This window comes from Nelumbo nucifera, chromosome 1 (assembly GCF_055504915.1).
Source record: "Nelumbo nucifera cultivar China Antique chromosome 1, China Antique-T2T, whole genome shotgun sequence".
NCBI classification, from domain to species: domain Eukaryota; kingdom Viridiplantae; phylum Streptophyta; class Magnoliopsida; order Proteales; family Nelumbonaceae; genus Nelumbo; species Nelumbo nucifera.
The window spans coordinates 151,334,787-151,355,000 of record NC_142649.1 but is presented as its reverse complement, the minus strand read 5'-3'; the positions used below and the strand labels follow the sequence as shown (position 1 = coordinate 151,355,000).

General features: G+C 34.8%; 1 protein-coding gene across 2 annotated transcripts; it reads left to right on the top strand.

Moving 5' to 3' along the window:
• The first annotated feature begins 9,153 nt into the window (after positions 1-9,153).
• On the top strand, positions 9,154-18,735 carry LOC104606631 (RNA-binding (RRM/RBD/RNP motifs) family protein). 2 transcript variants are annotated; one of them, XM_088894721.1, is made up of 3 exons: positions 9,154-11,615; positions 11,693-11,722; positions 18,177-18,735. In XM_088894721.1, exon 1 carries the CDS (start codon positions 9,400-9,402, stop codon positions 11,515-11,517), a length of 2,118 nt encoding a protein of 705 aa, XP_088750847.1. In that variant the 5' UTR covers positions 9,154-9,399; the 3' UTR covers positions 11,518-11,615; positions 11,693-11,722; positions 18,177-18,735. The 2 variants fall into 2 exon arrangements, with proteins under 2 accessions (XP_088750847.1, XP_010270237.1); XM_010271935.3 differs by having other exon boundaries at positions 9,154-11,722.
• The last annotated feature ends 1,479 nt before the right edge of the window (positions 18,736-20,214 follow it).

Sequence of the window (20,214 nt, the reverse complement as noted above, 5' to 3'; positions counted from 1 at the left end):
CTATATATAATATAACATAGATACAAATTTGCTATTGTAATTAGCCTTTGTAACCATCCTATCTGTAGGGGTGAGATATACAATAAGAATCAATAGAAGAAGCTGTTGAAGACAACTTATAATTTGATCCATATTACAATGCCCCTAACATGGCCATCAAGTGTAGCTCATCTGGAGCCCTCCATATCACTCTCTTTCCATGTGGCAAATTCCACCCTAAAATCATGTAGCATAAAGAAATTTTTTTTCTAACTCCTTTGTTTTAAAACCTATAGAAAACAAGAAGAAAACAATAAAATTGTTGATGGCGAGAGGAATAATGGATACATCAAATATGAGAGATTGGATTCAGTTGTCACAAGATTGTGCTCACACCATAGTGCATGGAGATACTCCCTTTCATTCTTTCTTCCATATTTGGTGTTTCTACTATAAATGCCAATACTTAATCTAATGCCTATACTTTTTTTAGTGGAATTGGTTATTTGATGTGATGTGACAAGATAATTTATCAAAAAATTGTATTAACCAACGCAAAATGTTGCAAGTATAAATAGCAATGATACCAAACACAACCTAAACCAGCCCAGCCTATCCCATATATAGTAGATTCATGCTTAAACCAGCCTATGCAGAAGAATATTTCAATGATATAATGTCAACGTATTGGGCCATCTACGTAGAGAGTGTGACACTACACCTTGCAGCAAGGGGAGAGGTCATTTCCTATCGTGTAGTGTTTGATCATTATGAGCCAAGAGGTTAAGTGTAAGAGATCATTAAGGGATGGTTACTTGATGGGCTTTTTCTTACTTAAATCCATTATCATTGGGTCTTCATAGGATGGATGAATTCAATGATCATTTAAGTATAAATGTTGGACCCATATTGAACCCATAGTGATGTGCTTAGGGGTTCACTACATTTAGTAGTGAATTCGACCAAGTCTTTTCACAGAGTCTGGGTTGAACCCATGTGGACTTATGTGAGGTCAATGTGGGGTCCCACGCCATACAAATCATGCCTAAGTTGGCCATGCAACATCTTGGTTATGAGCCTTTGAAAGAAATGGGCCTAAGGCCCATAATTAATAAGATTAAGCAATCTGTCACATGACAACTTAATTAGATTTTGATAATCTCCTAATTTGATTAGGAGAGTGCTCAATAAGGAGATAAAAGAAGAAGAGGGTACCCATACTAAAAGACAACTCTCTCTTGTTCTCTCTTATTCCCTTTTGTCTTCTAAGAAACCCTATTATGACGTAGGCTTTCAAGGACTGATAGATATTAGTTTTCTTCTAATTTTTGCAAGAAAATTTTAGAGAAATTTCATGTTCACCTTCCCCAATTTGACCCAAGTAGTTGGTTTGCAGTTTTGTTGAAAAATGTGTTATTGAATTAGCCTCACCTATACATTGCGCCATCTTCAGTGGAGACTGGTTTTATGACTGATTTAGGCATGAACTTCCATATTGTGATCTGTGTTTGTGGTATTTGTATCAGGTATACATCTCCCTTTTTATTTGGTTTCAAATCTGGTCTGGTTCAATGCAAGACTGATCCTAAAAAATATAGTTTTTGAAAACATAGGGAATTTGGTTCCCAAAAGGATTACAAAATTTTTGAAAATTTGCCCAGCCATTTAGCATGGATCGGCCATCCATATAACGGATCCTAACCCTTCCAACATTTTCATCATATATACATGTTCTTATAAAAAAATAAATAAAATAAAAAATTTATAAAAATACAATATAAATAAATAACATATATATATATATATATAACATATATTGAATCAGATCTTCTCGAATCGGATAGGGGTGATCCGAGTCTGATTGAATCCTATTATCTGATCCGAAGATTCAAATAATAATGACCCAAATTTGACCAAATAGGATTGGATCTCGAATCATATTAGATCATGATTCGATCCATTTGCACCCTTAGGTGCAGGGGTTAGGACTAGGAGTATAGATAGCCTTTCACTATTTACTTTCTTATCTTAGGTTAGAAAGGAGTTTTTGTATTTTTTAATTTTCATTGGGCATTTGGAAGAGGAAAAGTGGGACATGACTAGATGAGAGAGAGAGAGAGACAAAGAGATATCATATTTTCTTTATATATATATATATTAAAACTGAACCAATTATTTAAAATGCTGACCACTATTGGTTTGAATAGGACCAATTTGGTCGGTTTTTACCATTTTGTGAACAACCCTAAATGAAATGAAAGAAATATCTAACATTTTGACATTGATAGTGCGGGAACCATCAAAATGAAGCAATCTAGCTACTACAACTTTCATAGTTTCATCATCTTAAAAGAAAAAAGAAACTTCGAGAATGACAAAATACTCATAATCGCCACAAAACAACAACATCGTTATTGGAATGAAATGACACCCCTCATTTCCCTCATTGGAAAAGGAATGGTCAAATTTTTTGAAAGTGGAGAAACATTGTAGCTGGTTAAAAGCTTCACCATAGGCCATGTTTGGGAGTCCTTACTTGAATAAACACTTATTTGTATTTGACACTCAGCTTTTTCAAGTTCTTATTTTAAAAATAAGCACTTATTTCATATTGGGTGCTTGATAGTCTTTTTCTCCAATAAGTGCTTATTCATTTAAAAATACAATTTTAGGAAGGACAAATTGGTATTCAAAAAAAAAGTACCAGGGCTATGCGCCATGTTCGTTGTTCGATTGAAAATGAGAAAAAAAAAATGATTAGAAAAGAATGTTCACCAACTTGGATGCATGATCTTGGAAAGTTCCGAACGTTTAGGCTATGTTTGGTTTGAAGGAAAAGGTTGGGAAAGGAAGGGAAAGGTATGAAAACCTATACAAAATTTGTAAAGATTTCCTTACATTTTCCTTATTTTCCCTACTTTTTCCTTCAAACCAAACATAGCCTTAGAAAAAAGAAGAATAGGCTTGTATTCACATTCAAAAAAATGATTAACAGGGCTAAACACATGTAATGAGTGTTTGGATGAAGATGAGAAAACAAAAAAAGAGTACAAATGAATATTCATCATCCTGGACGCATGAGCTTCTGGTTCGAGCTTGGAGTAGTGTCACCGCTGCTATGGAGTTTGTAAGAATAAGAGTAGAGAAGGAACCTTCAACAAATATAGAAAACCCTAGGTTCTTCGAGCAAAGGGAAATATTGGTATTTTGAAATATAGCCAATATGTGTTTTGGAAGTAAAAGTTTGAATAAGCGCTTATTGTATAAGAACTTAAAAATAATCCAAAATTTTAAGCTTCTTGAATAAGCACTTATTTCGGGCCAAACGCCAATAAGTGTTTATTGGTGTGGTCTCAGGCCAAAAGTGTTTGTAAGCACTTATTTTTAGGCACTCCTAAACTTGGTCGTGGCTTCATAAGGAATTTGGATTCTGACCTTACAAAACCATCCTTACAACCCTTTGTAGCCGTGAATTAGGAATATGTCCATACTTGTATGTTTTTATTCAAAGGGAGATATTCCCAATGCACGACTACAAGGGCCTGTGAGCACGGTTTCATGATGACTAAATCTGATTTCCCTCATAAGTATTGCATGTTATTTGGGCTTTCTAATTGGGTTAAGCCCAATAGAATGGCTCAAACCATATAAGAAACCGAACCAAACTGTAATAAAGAATTGTTTGGTCTAGCTTGGTTTGTTTTGAGAAATTCTCAAACCATAATTTATTGGTTTGATCTGAAGATCTTCTCCAAACCAGACCGTGAATACCCCCAATTTTTAAATAACCATTTTTATTAAAATTTATGACCAATTTAAGAATGAAATTAATTGGAAACATGTGCAAATTTAGAGGGTATTCAACAACATAGTTGGGTATTTGGTTTTGTTTTTGAAAACAGAAAGCAACTATCACGTTACCAAAATACTATCGTGTTGCAGTATGTTTATATTAACATAATAATGTATATATATATATATAATTAGAATTAATTAGAATGCATATTTCATATAAATATAATACATATACGTATGTATTTGATCGGATGGATTTGAATCCGGTTTGGGCTATTCAATACCTCAATCTAAACCCAACCAAAATTTAGATGAGGACCATGATGCCCGAGTTTTCTGGAGATTGGGTTTCCTGCACTCGTTTGATATGTGTTGAGTTGCACTTCCAATGAAATTGGAACACGTTGTACTTCGCATGGATGCCCCAGTTCACTTGTGCGAAAAAACTAAACGGTGTGCTTGCCCCGTTATATTTTCATAATATTTTGAAATTTAAAAAAGTGAAAAAAAGGAAAATATCCCTTTTCTTCTTCTCTCTCCTTTGTTCCTCCCCTCCCTCCTCTGCAACCTTAGAACCAACGAACCAGAACTCTCACTCTTTATCTCCCCTTCTTGTTCTCTCTTATTTCCCCATGTTTATTAACAATGCAACTAGTTGGAAACAGGCAATGACCTCCCAATCGAAGAGAGCACTAGTCAGCCTAGTCCCGTGACTCCCCATCTCTCTCTCTCTCTTTCTATCCCCTTCTCCTTCTTGCGGGAAGACCAAATCAGTCCACCATGCTCTATTTTTTTTCTTCATTGTCGTCCAAATCTATAAGATTCCATGACTTGTACCCCTGTTCAAGCTTGATCGAGCAAAGCTAACATATCCTAGCATTAAACTCTTCCATCACCAAAGTCATTGAAGCCCATGGAAGCCATCCCAGTTATCAAGTTTTTTTCTCAATGTTAGATGATCTCATAGGTTCCAAATCAGGTGCACCATGGTTGACAATCGACTTCATAAAAAGCTCAAACCCTTAAATTAACTAAGCTCATGGTCGGCGATTTCAGCTGTGGTGAAGAAGTCAGAGGACCCTGATTCCCCCAAATCTTGTGGTGAAAAGTCAAGGACCCATACCAGGATTTTATTTGATATTCGATATATTAGAGAAATATATGTTGAAATGAAGGATTTAGAGATGCTTCCCACCTTTGAACTGGCGACAAATCCATAATGTCATCATGGATTCCTTCTCTAAGTTTCAGATTCTACATTTTGTAAATCCCCAGTGTGCAGAGACTCTGAAATCCAGATATTCTTCACTTTTATTTTATAATCTTGAGTTTGAAATATTAACAAATGAAATAAAAGTGTGTATTTAGCCCACTTCTATTCGATGCCCTCAACGAATCATCAATCTCACCAGAAAACCAATGGTTAGTGATTAGCTTGATGAGCTTTGTCGGCAATACTTGCATAACTACTGATATCGTAAGCGAAGGCCTCCACCTCAGTAGTAGCCTTCTTTTCCACAACAACAAGGTGTTTGGTTCCGTTTACATTTATTTACTAAACGTTTTGTACTAGTGTGACTGCAAAATGGAGAAACACATTTAATTATGGTGTTTATGACACATAGGCGCCATTAGGCACCACATCAGCAAAATGCCAATAAACATCTACCCGCTTCCTAAAACAGGAGAGGCGCACAGAAACCGAAGTTTGCTTTTGCAAACTTCGACATACACAAATGCAATTAATGAGACATTTGCTGATGGAGCGCCTATGTGGCACCGCCAATAAATCTTTACTCATAAATGTAAATGGAACCAAATATATACAATTATGTACCTCAACTGCTCCGACATTTTATTGCGATCACCATTGGATTGTTCGTCCACAAGCCTCTACAAACACCTACATAAACAATACTGGTGAGGCAACGCCATGTGAAAATGCTTCCAATCTGTTGTGTAGTTTTAGGACTGGTGGATCCACCACCGCTCATATGATTAGGGTTTAAGATGCATAACCTACATTTTACTTTTTTTTTAAAACTAGTAGGGAACTCATGTGATGCATGGGAAAACCCAACGTCTAATTTGCTGGTAAAAATGGTCAAAAGGATATATTGAATGTCGACTCCAAGTAAATTTCCAAAATTATATATACTAAATTATTGATTTTTTAAATATATTAAATAATTTATTTTATTTTTTTAAATATATTATTTACAAAATTACAATAATTTATCTTTTATTTTTCAATATAAGTTAATTAATAATTTCCTTTTCTAAAATTTTCCAATATTATACTAATTTATATTAATAACAAAAACAATTTGTGTAATTATTGGTTCAGATTAACGTCTTCCTTTACCAATACTAATTTATCTTTAATAATTTAAAATGAAAATCACACAATTTTTAAATAATTTTCGAAAATCTATCAAATGTAATAAAAATTCCCAAATTTCAAAATATTCCAATAATTTTCAATAATTATTTACTACATTTTAAAGAAAATTTCCAAAATTACATTAATATATATTTTTTTATTTTCATCTCCAAAATTTTCCAAAATTTTCCAAAATTATGATATTTTTTTTTGCCAATTTGCAAACTCCACCAACTCTTTCCTAGAGATATAATTGTTGATTTTTTTTTTCAATTTTACAATTTTTAATTAATTTTAAATGATATTTATAAAGAAATTATTGGTTGAAAATTTTGTATATTCATTAATTTCTACTATTTTTTTGGAAAATAACACAATTTAATTGTTAGTTTAATAAAATTAATTTTCAGAAATTGTAACTAAATAAAACATTTATTATAATGATTACTCTATTTAATTACTACACCAAAAAATTAATTTAACTAAACTAATAATTATTATTAGAATTACAATTATTTCAAAATTACTGTAATTACAGTATTTTGAAAATAACAAATTTTAATATAATAATTAATGTAACTTAATAATTATTATTACACTAATAATAAAATTACGTTAATAATTTTCTGAAAATGTAATAAGATGGAAATATATTTTAATGACAGGGGTATAAATGGAAGAATGAAATCAGGGTCCTTTAATTATTTACTATTTTTTAAAGAAATTTTCGAAAATTACATTAATATATATTTTTTTATTTTCTTCTCCAAAATTTTCCAAAATAATGATATTTTGTTTGCCAATTTGCAAACTCCACTAACTCTTTCTTGGAGCTATAATTGTTGAATTTATTTTTCAATTTTATAAATTTTAATTAATTTTAAATGACATTTATAAAGAAATTATTGGTTGAAAATTTTGTATATTAATTGATTTCTAGTAATTTTTCTGGAAAACAACACAATTTAATTGTTAGTTTAATAAAATTAATTTTAAAAAATTGTAACTATAGTAAAACATTTATTATAATGATTACTCTATTTAATTACTACACCAAAATTCCAATAATAATTATTAGTGTAATAATTATTTTGAAAAATAATTAATTTAACTACACTAATAATTATTATTGGAATTACAGTTCAAAATTACTGTAATTACAGTATTTTGAAAATAACAATTTTTACTATAATAATTAATGTAACTTAATAATTATTATTACATTAATAAATTTCTGAAAATGTAATAAGATGGAAATATATTTTAGTGGAAATATATTTTAATGACAGGGGTATAAATGGAAGAATGAAATCAGGGTCCTTTAATTATTTACTACATTTTAAAGAATTTTTCCAAAATTATATTAATATATATTTTTTATTTTCTTCTCCAAAATTTTTCAAAATTATGATATTTTGTTCGCCAATTTGCAAACTCCACCAACTCTTTCCTGGAGCTATAATCGTTGAATTTATTTTTCAATTTTATATTTTTAATTAATTTTAAATGACATTTATAAAGAAATTATTGGTTGAAAATTTTGTATATTCATTGGTTCCTAGCAATTTTTCTGGAAAATAACACAATTTAATTGTTAGTTTAATAAAATTAATTTTAAGAAATTGTAACTATAGTAAAACATTTATTATAATGATTACTCTATTTAATTACTACACCAAAATTCCAATAATAAGAAATTATAACTATAGTAAAACATTTATTATAATGATTACTCTATTTAATTACTACACCAAAATTCCAATAATAATTATTTTTTTCAAAATAATTATTTACTACATTTTAAATAAAATTTTCAAAATTACATTAATATATATATATATATATATTTATTTTCTTCTCCAAAATTTTCCAAATTATGATATTTTTGTTTGCCAATTTGCAAACTCCACCAACTCTTTGCTGGAGCTATAATCGTTGAATTTATTTTTCAATTTTATAAATTTTAATTAATTTTAAATGACATTTATAAAGAAGTTATTGGTTGAAAATTTTGTATATTCATTGATTTCTAGTAATTTTTCTGGAAAATAACAAAATTTAATTGTTAATTTAATAAAATTAATTTTAAGAAATTATAACTATAGTAAAACATTTATTATAATGATTACTCTATTTAATGACAGGTGTATAAATGGAAGAATGAAATCAGAGTCCTTTCACGATAACATTGAGCCATTCTTATTTTTATTAATGGGTATGATTTTAAAAATTTATGAAAATATAATAGAGCAAACAGACGGGCCTCCATGCGAACTGCAACGTGTTCCAATGTCGTTGTAAGTGTATTACGACACATACCAAACGAGTGCAGAAAATCCGATGTCAGTTTTCTAGCCCATCTAAATTGGGAGTATTTTGTGGTATTATACATTTTGTTTGTAACACGGGCTACACTGCAAAGGATAGATTCCAATCCAACAGTCCAAAGTCAAGGTGCATTATGTCATCCCCAGTCTCCTTTGTGCTTACCGGAAAAAATAATCTGGAATCTATGGAACAACAACTCGCAGACGCAGATTAAAAACTCGCGAAGGCAGAGAATAATACCAGGTGGCAGGTGCATACACGTGTGCAGTAAAACTAAGCCCTTGTAATGGGTTAAGAAACCCGTTTTAAGCGGTACACGTAAATTACGCAAGCATCGGATAACTCGAGGGCTTCAACTCAAAAAGGTTTCTCTTGTATGTCTTCCATGCACACCATTGACTCCGTATGCAATGCTCAAGGAGTCGAGAGCTGCATACTCTACCTTTTGATGAAAATCATCTAAACCGTTCATTGAGGCTCGCCTCCACAAAACGACAAAACCCAGCATAAATGTCTTCGACCATCTGGTTATAAATCTCATGCATGATCATACGTGGCAACTTATTATGCACTTATAGCCATCGGGTGTGATTATGAACGTTGGTTTTAATATTTTATACTAGAAAAAAAAGTAAAATACACCGAAAGAAACCCTCCCTCTCTTTCTCTCTCCAACATTTGTTTGTTCAAAATTGTTCTCTCTCCATAAATTTTACAGATTAGGGTTTTCTTCACGTCTCTGTCTCTTTATCGGAGTGCCCAAACTTGTCCGAACTCGAGGTAAGGACCCTAATCTAATTCTTTCGTTTCGATTTTGGATGTGTTTCTTTAGTATGCCCTAATCTGTGAAACGATGAAGTGAAAACCCTAGAGCTAGACATCTCTCGAAGCTCTCTAAAACAGAAGTTGTCGTCATGGACGAGGGTGACGGGGAGTTCGGGGACGGTGGAGATCGTAACGAGGACCAGTTCCTTCATAGGAACGAGGCGATCTCCGCCGTGGCCGACGAGGGTTTCTTGGGGGAGGAATACGACGACTACGAGGATCTCTACAATGACGTTAACGTCGGCGAAGGGTTTCTTCAGACCCTCCGCAGGAATCAAGAGGAAGACTTAGGGTTCAGAACTCAGGAGGAGGAGGTGGAAGTGGATAAGAAGATTGACGTGTCCGCGGCAGAGTCTACGGGGGTTTCAGTCCCTGGTGTTAGTGGTGAAGCGAAGGTTGAGAAGGGTGGCGATGGGTCTGTTGTTGCTTCTAGGGTTCCTGCTAGGGTAGAAGGTTATCAAGATTTAGGGTTTAGAGGAAATGAGATGGCTTCTAAGGGATCTGGTGGTGGTGGTGGAGGAGGAGGCGGAGGTGGGATTAAGGTTGAATTGGGTCCGTCATCATCATCCTGTAAAATGGGTGAAACCCGGGGGCATATTGACAGCAATAGTAGTGTACCATCTCAAGGAATAGGGCAGCCGCAACAGCAGCAGCAGCAACATTCTCAAGTAGTAGGTTCAGGAAATGTAGGGCATGATGGTTTTGGAAGGCAAGGAGGAATTGGAGGGGTAGGAGGAAATGTTAACGGAATTGGTGGTAGTGGGAATGCCAGTGGTGGGGCAAGTGGGGGTGGTGGGACCATTCTCTTTGTCGGTGATTTGCACTGGTGGACGACGGATGCTCAGCTCGAGGCAGAGCTCACTAAGTACGGTCCTGTGAAGGAGGTGAAATTCTTTGATGAGAAGGCGAGTGGGAAGTCCAAAGGTTATTGCCAGGTTGAGTTTTATGATCCTGCTTCTGCTACGGCTTGCAAGGAAGGGATGAATGGGCATATCTTTAATGGACGGCCGTGTGTTGTGGCCTATGCTTCCCCATATAGTGTTAGGAGAATGGGAGAGGCCCAGGTGAACAAGAACCAACAGATGGCTCAGACATCTCTTTCTCAAGGACGGAGGACAGTTGGTGATGCTGGAGGACGAGGTGGTGGCAACAGCATTGCTACTGGTGGGAATTATCAGGGTGGTGATGGTGGTAGAGGTTATGGAAGGGGTAATTGGGGAAGAGGTGGTGCCCAAGGAGTGGGAGGTAGAGGGCAAGTTGGGCCAATGAGGGGCCGTATTGGTGGTGGGATGGGTGGAAGGGGTATAATTGGCAATGGTGGCAGTGGATTTGGACAGGGGCTTGCAGCAACACCACCATTGTTACATCCTCAAACAATGATGGGTCAGGGATTTGACCCATCTTATGGGGCACAGATGGGGAGAATGGCCGGTTATGGAGGTTTCCCAGCTGGACCAACACCTCCTTTTTCAGGTATATTGCCTTCTTTCCCTCCTGTTGGTGGTGTAGGATTGCCAGGAGTGGCTCCTCATGTAAATCCGGCTTTCTTTGGAAGAGGCATGCCTGCAAATGGTATGGGTATGATGCCTACAACAGGTGTTGAGGGACATGGAATGGGAATGTGGTCAGACCCAAGTGCAGCTGCATGGGGTAGTGATGAGCATGCAGGTAGGGCAGGAGAATCTAGTTATGGGGAGGATGCTGCGTCAGACCACCAGTATGGAGAAGTAAGCCATGAAAGGGGTGGGTGGAGTAATGCAACGAAGGAGAAAGAGAGGGCTCCGGAGCGAGAGTGGTCTGGGGCATCTGACAGAAGGTATCGAGATGATAGAGAAACAATGGCAGATAGGGATATGTCTAGGGAAAAAGACATAGCCCATGCTCATGATTGGCCAGAGAGAAGGCATCGTGAAGATAGAGAAACAGTTAGAGATCGTGATCGTGATCGTGATCGTGACCGGCACCGAGACAGGGACAGAGAACGGGATCGAGACCGTGATCGTGAGCGAGATCGAGATCGGTACAGAGAGGATAGAGACAGATACTTGGATCACCATAGATACAGGGAACGCGAATCTGAGCAGGATGATGAGTGGGACAGAGGACGTTCAAGGACTCACAGCAAGTTACGCCTATCACAAGATGAAGACCGGCGTTCAGGATCGAGGGATGCCGAATATGCTAAGAGAAGACGACCCTCAGAGTAACTAAAATGCTCTGAAGCTTCTTTGTTAGTCCTGGTATTCAGCACCAGAGGACAATCTCTTTATGCTTCTTTGCATTTTCCATTACAGTTCTCTGAAAGGTCTTGATCAGCTATTTCCTTTGCCTCCTATTTTGACTTCATTGCCTAATATATCTTGCTGAAGCTTATTCTTGCAGGAGAGCGGTTTGGTTTTCATAATGAACCAAGTAAGTTAAACATTCTGACCTGTTTCCAGTTGTTCTGCTTGTTATTCTGGCTATGTAACCATGCTTGCACACCCTTTAATGTGCACATGCTGCCATTAGTATGTCTATTTTTCATTTACATTATTGCCAGTTAACATGCAATAATTTTTGGAGTAGCTATTTGTGAATGCACACACTGCAATCAAATTCTGGTACATTGATGACTGATGAGTCTTTGTTTTGTTCGCACAAGTTTCATGTGAATAGATATAGCTGTTTCTTAGTGACACCAAATCATACAATATCTGGATTTTTTTTTTCCTATTAGACAAAAACTATTTCTGGAGAACATTTAGGCAAAATTTGGGGAAAAAAGACATACAACACTAAAAAATTCAGATAATCTATCTAACCCATTAATTGATTGACTGACTTGTGCACTTTGTTTTTATAGATATTCTTTTTAAGTTCAAGTTTTAAGGACCCTCATCCTCTACAGTAGTACAGTTATGCAATTTATAAGAAAAGTTGTTCTAACTGGTGTTGTTGACTTGCATTGCTTCTGCAAATTTTTTTAGTTGTCAGTTGGATAAGCTTGGATTTTGATATTCTACAGCTACTTTTGTCCTTTTAACCTGATATTGTTTTTCAGAGCTAGCTTGATAATCCCTTGATTTTGGTTTTTAGCTTTTAATTGATTTTAAGCTTTTTAAAAGCTCAAAAGATGAAAGAACATTTTGTGGCCCCACTTATTTGCATTAATAATTTGAGTTTTACACTGTTCATCCATTAAAAAGCAACAAAAGTAGCAGTACATGACATACATAATCTGTAGAACACATGGAATAATTTGATACTCTAAGCTTTTAATGTGCTTCATAGCTCAATGCTAATATTTGTGATGTAATGGAAATAACTGTACTATTTAATTATTTATAAGGCAAAAGGGCCATGCAAACAATGCAAAAGAAAAAGGCCCCAACGCCATTCCTTCATACATGGCAAAGGCAATTAAGAGTAAATGATACTACTGCATCTGCCTAGTGTTGTGATTATGAACACTAGGAACACTAATAACCCAACTCTGGTACAGCACAGTAAATTAGATCTAAAAATCCATAGCATCCGACTCTTGCATTCGTATTTATCCATTAGTTCATGCCTAGCTGACAGATGTTGTCAATCTCCGTGTTGCCACTCATGCACCTCAATATACCTGTGGCCATTGTCTCCATGCTGGCCCAAGTGAAGCTGTTTTTTGTAAGCCTATTGCAGGCATCATAAGAAAAATGACAGGCGTCAAATATGCCATCATAACTTGTATCTAATATTTGAAATGTGTAGGACAGTGGTACTATTAGCATCCAAAAATTTCTGAAGCCTTTCTCATCCATGGTTTCATCCTTCCCTTTCCACATGCACATTTGGCTCTGTAATCAAACCCAGTATTAACTGTATTGCATCATATATGCATTGCTAAATAAAAATATCACCACTACAATTGAATGTGAATAAGATAAAGGGATAGCTCATTACAGACCATGATAAAAGATTCTCCATTACAAATAAAAGAATTGAGCCAGATCTAATCACCTAATAATGTTATCATTACAAATTAGAGAAGCCCTGAAGAAATTAGTAAGGCATATGAAATTGAATATGGATGCTTGTTCCGAAATTATCAAGTACCTTATTTCAACGATAAAAAAAATCTTGCACTCCTGATTAGCCTTTATTTCCAAGAGAAAATCCATTGAAATTAAGTTATATTTTTTCCTTTTTTGTGGTTCTCTTTTCAAGTTCCATCTGCTGCCTATGAAGAAGCAAAGAAGAAAATGCTTTCTTGCCCTCAGTAAAGCACCTTAGGGATTCCTTTTGATTCATCGTTCATGAGAATCCAGGCTGCTATTCACCTTTATAAGTTCAATATAATTGTATTAATTTCAACTTTCTTGTTATCAAATGTTTTTGAATTCCTTTCACACCTGACACTTCAAAGTACAATTGCTCTACTCCTTGATCATAACATCAAATAAAGTTCTTTTCTTCTATTGTTACCAATAATAAAAAAAATTGATACCTGATGATTACCCAAGTATTTTTAATTAATTAAAACCAATAAAAAAGTATTGTTACTTAAACAACATATAATCCGAGAACAGACAATCCATCGTTATACATAGATAATCCAAGAATAGAATGTGAAGTTTTCCAAGGTTAAGGGGAGGAGAGAATCTTCCTTTGCTTTCTGCTCTACTATATCTAAAATCATCCTAATTCTCTTCCTGATGTTCTGAGAGAAGCGTAATCTGACTGTTGCTCAATTCACATCTCATGTTTGATACTTTGATTTAAGAAGAATATATTTTAACTGCAAAGGAAAAGGATCAGTTTTGTCAGTTTCAATTTATTGGGTCTGCTTCTATCAAGTTGTTTTGTTGTGTTTCATGTCTTAATTTTATACGTTTGCCCCTTGCTTTCCCTTTTCTTCGATTCTCATTTCTTGTTTTTTTCTCAATTACTCTCATGAATTGGCATCATGGGGAATTGGCTATTTTATTTTTTCCATCAACTTTCATGTAGTGCATGCAATTCAATGCTTATTTACAATGCCCTTTCTAAACCCATTTCCTCGAGGAAGAATTTTTTGGAAATATTTTTCGTTGTTGGTACTTCTTTGCACTGTTGGGATGGATTCTTTAACCTTTCCAAATTACATTCTTGAATCTCGATAACATTCCAGAAATTAGACCCTAAATCTGATGCAGACACTCGAGCAAATTTAGGTAAATTGAGCACCCAACCAGTGACAGCTCTTCCAATAGATGCCACAATCTTTTTCTAACTCCCACTGAATATCTTCAAACGTTCTCCTGTTTTTCTCTCCAAATGGACCAACAGACAGCAAATGGTCAGCAAAAAAAAAAAAAACAAACAAAAGAACGCTACTAATGAATCACAGGGCCTCAAATCTCAGTAGTACCAGTTTCTTCCCTCTTCCAATTCTTCATCAGATGTGTTGATTTGTTTTTAACTCTAGAAAGCAACTTAGCAACATAAGCAAAATCTAGAAAGCAAGAGGGCACTAGCCAAGTTTGCATTGAATGTACATGGGACTGTAGTTGTCAGAATCTTAAAATTTAGCACATGATTCATTATTCAAATCACGAATCCCAGGGGTTTCTGTATGAATCTTATGATCAAAATTTTCTACAAAAATCTTAAGATTATTGTTTGAATCCTATGATTCGGTTCTTGAATAGATTTATATGGTTCATGTAATTTGGATCAATTCAACTGAGACTAATTCTTTATCTGTCATTCATGGTGATTTAAAAGGCATGCCTCAGGCACACTTAGGCACACAGGCCAGGTGCATTTCAGGGTATGCTTCTCGCCTAGGTCCTAGGCACAGCCCTTCCAAAAGGTGCACGCCTGGTGTGCCTAGGCATGTGCTTGATGTGCTTTGTGCCTTGGCCCAGGCATGTGCCTTTTGAAAATTTGACGCTTTTTTGCTTTTTTTGAACATAACGGCTGGCTGGAGCTCCGAGAACCCCTAATTTGGTAATGTTGTTCATTCATTCATCCTAATAAAATGCCTTCTTAAAAAGCAATTAAAACTATAAAATCATTTTTTTTTTGTGCAAAAACTAAGAATTTAAGACCTAACGTGGACTTGTTTGGACTTGCCTTGAGGGGTGTGGCACAAAGGTGGCTCATAGAATCAGGAATATAATATGCTTTACATTACATTAGCTATGTGAAATAATGCAATTGAGTGAAAAGAGAGATTAAAGGTTTTACATTCTTGAAAATGTTTTATATGTTTGATTTTATTTTTAAGTTCTCATTTGAATATGCTTTACATCTTATGTTTATGTATTTTAATTTTAGATAATAGTTTTTTTTTTAAATATAAGTTTATATTTTTTATTAATATTATGTTTAATATTTTTTTTGGCATTTTTTTGAAATTTCTGACATTTTTTGGTTTTTTAGCTTTTTTTTTTTTGTATTTTTGCGCCTTGCTTCAGAAAGGCGCATGCCTCACTTTGCGCTTCAGGCAAAAATTGACCACTGTGCCTTTTTTGCGTCTTGCGCTTTTAAAACACTGGTCATTCCTTAAGGCTCAGTTTGGAAGGAGTACAAATACAAATATGTAGTGAAAAGCATTGTATTTTGTATGTATTTGCACTGTACATATTTGTATTTGTACTCTTTCCAAACTCATCCCAAGGGGCTTTTGTTTTAAAAGTTAAAACTTTTTTCTTCTATTTGTTAACAATTGTTTCTTTATTAATATGAGACCAACTATGATAGCGAAAATGTATGATAGCTAAAAAACTAATAGCCTAATACCAATTAATCAATATCATAAAAGTGGTATCCAATTGACTGGTATTCATTAAAATTCATTGTGTAGGGGTGGGATACTGATTGGTCAAAGTTCTTCTGGTATCATAGCCTTTAGGTATCATAGAATAGGATAAAATAATTTTTTTATATATAAAAAAGGTCACTACCCAATGTTTTTTTTATTTATTTTTTGAAAAGTGGGTCACTACCCAATGTTGGTCCCAGCTATCTAAGGTCTTGAGAGGGGTAGACTAGATACTGTCCTAACCTTTGGCTAAAGTAAAATAACTTTCCTATATATTTAAGTTTTTAGTACATCTGTTTTATTTCTTTTTACAGATAAAAATGAAAAACAGAAATAATCTTACAACTTACATATGATTTTTGAGTCGGTTTGATTTGATATTCTCTACAATTTACAACACAATTGTGATTTCAAGAACTTTGCTTGGACCAATAATCTTCTGATGTGGTGTAGTGGATGAGATGCTAGCGTCTGGTAAATCTATGTTGATAATAACTTGCAGATTAAATAAGAAAACAAGGCACCGAAACTTTTACCTGTTAATTGACTAATATGTACAGAGATGGAAACTGCTAAATATTGATAAGGGAGTGTTTTTTTGGTTCATATTTGGTCTTTTTTGTACAACTAGTTGGGCAAGTGACCCCTTCTGCAAGACTATATTTCTCAAAAACCAGGAAGCAAATGGTATTTTATGTGATATGTTTCTATGTGCCTCTACTTCCATTTATCAGAGCTATTATTTCTAATAATTCTGATTCATTAAATCAAGGGAGGTTTTGTTGTAAGATGTGTCAAGCTATATCATTTTTGCATCTTCTTTTACAAAATAATGCACAAATTATTAAGGGTTAAGTGAATAATTTGTGAAAATAATGAGCTTTTACTCTAGAAGTATATATGCTGTATTTTCTGTGTTGATAGTGGTGTTATATCATTTGACATAGGTGTTATATCATTTGTCCTACTATGGGGTTGTTAATGTCATATGATTGTCATCTTCAAGTCTACCATCAACCTAATAAGACCATGTATGTGCATCTATGTTTTTGATTTCAAAGATTTTCCATATATAGGAAAACATTGCTATTCTACTAAGGACTGATTGATTATACAATTTGGGTAAAATTGTAGCACATCTACCCCATCAATGCAGCTATTAAGGAGCTGACCCACTACTCAAATTGACTAGTTTGCTAAAAAATAAGCATTAAACTTTTTAGTTGAGGGGTAATTCCAGTGTTTATCAAATGGCTCTTAATAGAGTGACTGTTTTCCTATAAACTTTCATAGTCGCTTAATTTGTTCTGGCATTTCACAACTTCTAAACAGCTTAACATGTGATTCTTCTTCCATATGGTCTCATATAAAAGTTCAACCACCCCCATTATGAGGTGGTGTGTAAATGCTTTTGTAGCTTCATTGCTATGTTAGAACACTCCTTTGTTCAGTTGCTTTTACACACCTCATAATAGCAATATCGGCCAATACGTTAAAATCCCTACAAACCAGCTAAAATCATATTTTACCCAAAGATCCTGCCCCATCTTATTTTTCTGAAACCTTTTGGACATAATAATGTGATGGAAACTACAGTTCATAATTTATATTGACATTAAGTGCACTTAATTTGGAAGTTGATAGCTAATATCTTTTTTTTTTTTTTTATCAATATTGATAGCTAATATCTTCTGGAATTTTCTTTGTTATTCTTTAGATAGCATTGTGATAAATCTTACTTCTAGATGCAAAATGTGAACCGATACCTAGAAACAAAGTCGACAAGTCTATTGGCAGTCATTCCCATTTCCTCCCCCTAGAAATAAATCTGAATGCAGGGACTTTTCCCCATTTGAGGAGGTCCCTTGGCATGAAACCTTTTTGACAAATTGGTGGTCAGGCGGCACAAACAACCTTTGGATGCACTGGCACTTTGTTAATTTACATACGAGCTGTTAATGTGAAAGTTTATGTATTTGACTGCCTTTGATCTCAAATGGTTCAATCTTTTTGCTTTTTCTCTTTGGATGCACTGGCACTTTGTTTGAATGCGTGGTATTTGTGATAGTTCTTGACTACTATTTCTGTCTGCAGATTTGAGGGCATATGGAGCATGGGAAGTGAGGCTGTTGCGCGTTGTTTCTCCTTGCCTCTGGAATTTTAATTGGATTATCGTCCAGCTTGGGCAAAGAGATGATGGGGTTGGGGGGAAGCATTGGCTGTACTGTTTAGACATTGATAAATTAACTTTGTTTCTACTATTTTTTGTCCCATTCTCTAGTTTATCCTCCGGATTTCTGTTTGGGTTAACACCTTAAGAACTGACCAAATGGGAAGTGCTCATGGGATAATGTTGTAGTTTTTTGTTTTCTTTTTTTTTTTTTTTTATTATAGAGGTGACCATTTAAAATATGAGACGTCATACGGTTTCGGAGGTTGTTTTTACTTTTATATGTGCCCTTTCAATGTGTACTTCATGGTTATTATGCTGTTCTATTTATTTGTTTATTTCTTTTTGGGAGGGCGTGGGGGAGTCGTTATCATGTTGGCTCCCGCAATGTTCAACGAAAATGTAAAAAGAAAAAGCAAATGATTCATTGAATTAATGCAATACAATGGCAGATATGACAAATTTACTCTGCATTTTCTTGTATTGAAAGTTGATACTGAATCATGGTGATGTTGTTTCTGTTCGAGCTAAATTTTTTAATACCATATGTGCCTCCTTTTTCTCGCAGATCAAGTCTGTCCAGTAGTCTCCTCATCTTTTTAACAGTTTGTTATATTCACCATTTTTCTCTATTTTTCCTATTCCCATCCCTTTGGCCGCCTTACTCCTCGAGGGAGAATCAGAAAGTTCTTTGCCTGCGCAGCAATTATGATTTGCTGTAGATTGAAACAAGGAAGCTTGTTTGGTGTAATCCAGATCCAGATCTGTTGAAGGATTTTGGAATTTGAAATAAAATGAGGTGGTTTTACTTTGAGCCTTCCCACAGTCCATGGATGAAAAGCTTCAAATGACGATGCTGGTTGCCCTGAATCCAGATTTCCCGCTCACTTTCCTTACCCACGCCCTACCCACAGTACACTGCAGCCCCACACATCTCGCAATACGAGGCAATATGTGGCTGCAATTCAAGGTGGGTAGAGTGTAGGTATAGAGTTGTGGACAGAAAATCTGGACGTGCGTTGGGTCAAATGAGTACCATACTCTTCGACACTGTCGTGTTGCCATGGAAACATGTTACATTAAAATTTCATCAAGGCTTATACTTGGTTCTTTTCGCTTGTTTGCTTTTAGAGAATTGAAATTCTAACTTTCAAACATGAGTTCAGAACCAAACTGATGTTTGTTTCCTCTTTAACTCTTTCTCTTAGGAGGAATTTTATAACTTTAAGAGGAAAATGGGTGTTAGTTTCCTCTTATTTCTTACCTCTTAAAGAGGAGTCTTACAACTTTTTGTTTTTTAATGATACCCTAAAAACACAAACAAAAATTCTCTATAGGATTAAAATGAATATTTGACAAATTTCAGAATCCAAAAATCAGAACAATATTCTCTACATTCAGAGTTTAGAGGAAAAAAAGTTCACCAATACTAATATGCCTCTTAAAGTAATTACTGCACTTTCAAATGTCAGACATTAGAACAAACTAGCAGGCCCACTTTAGTAACATTATTTTTCTCTCTGTGGAACTTTTTTAAAACCCAACTCTAGCTTTACATGCCAAATCTCAATATCTGTTATTGTTCAAATCTGTGATAATAATAATAACTATTATGATTTAAAACTTCAATTCTTCAAATTAATTTCTTTTCTGTATTCTATTGAATGGGAAAATGTGAAACATGATTTCGTGGGCAGAGTCTGGAGCATGGTTTTTAAAACCGACCCAGCAACCGAATTGGTTAGGGGTCCAGTTACCGGGTCAAACGGTTGACCCGTTCTGACAAAAATAATTTTAAAATTTGAAAAACGGTCAAAACCGTTCAAACGGTTAACCGACTGGTTCAGCGGTTTACTGACCAAAATCAACGATTTTGGAGAAAAATGGAATCGGTCAAGTAACTAGTTCCCGGTTTTTCTGATCCGACTGTCCGGTCCAGTCCGGTTTTGAAAACCATGGTCT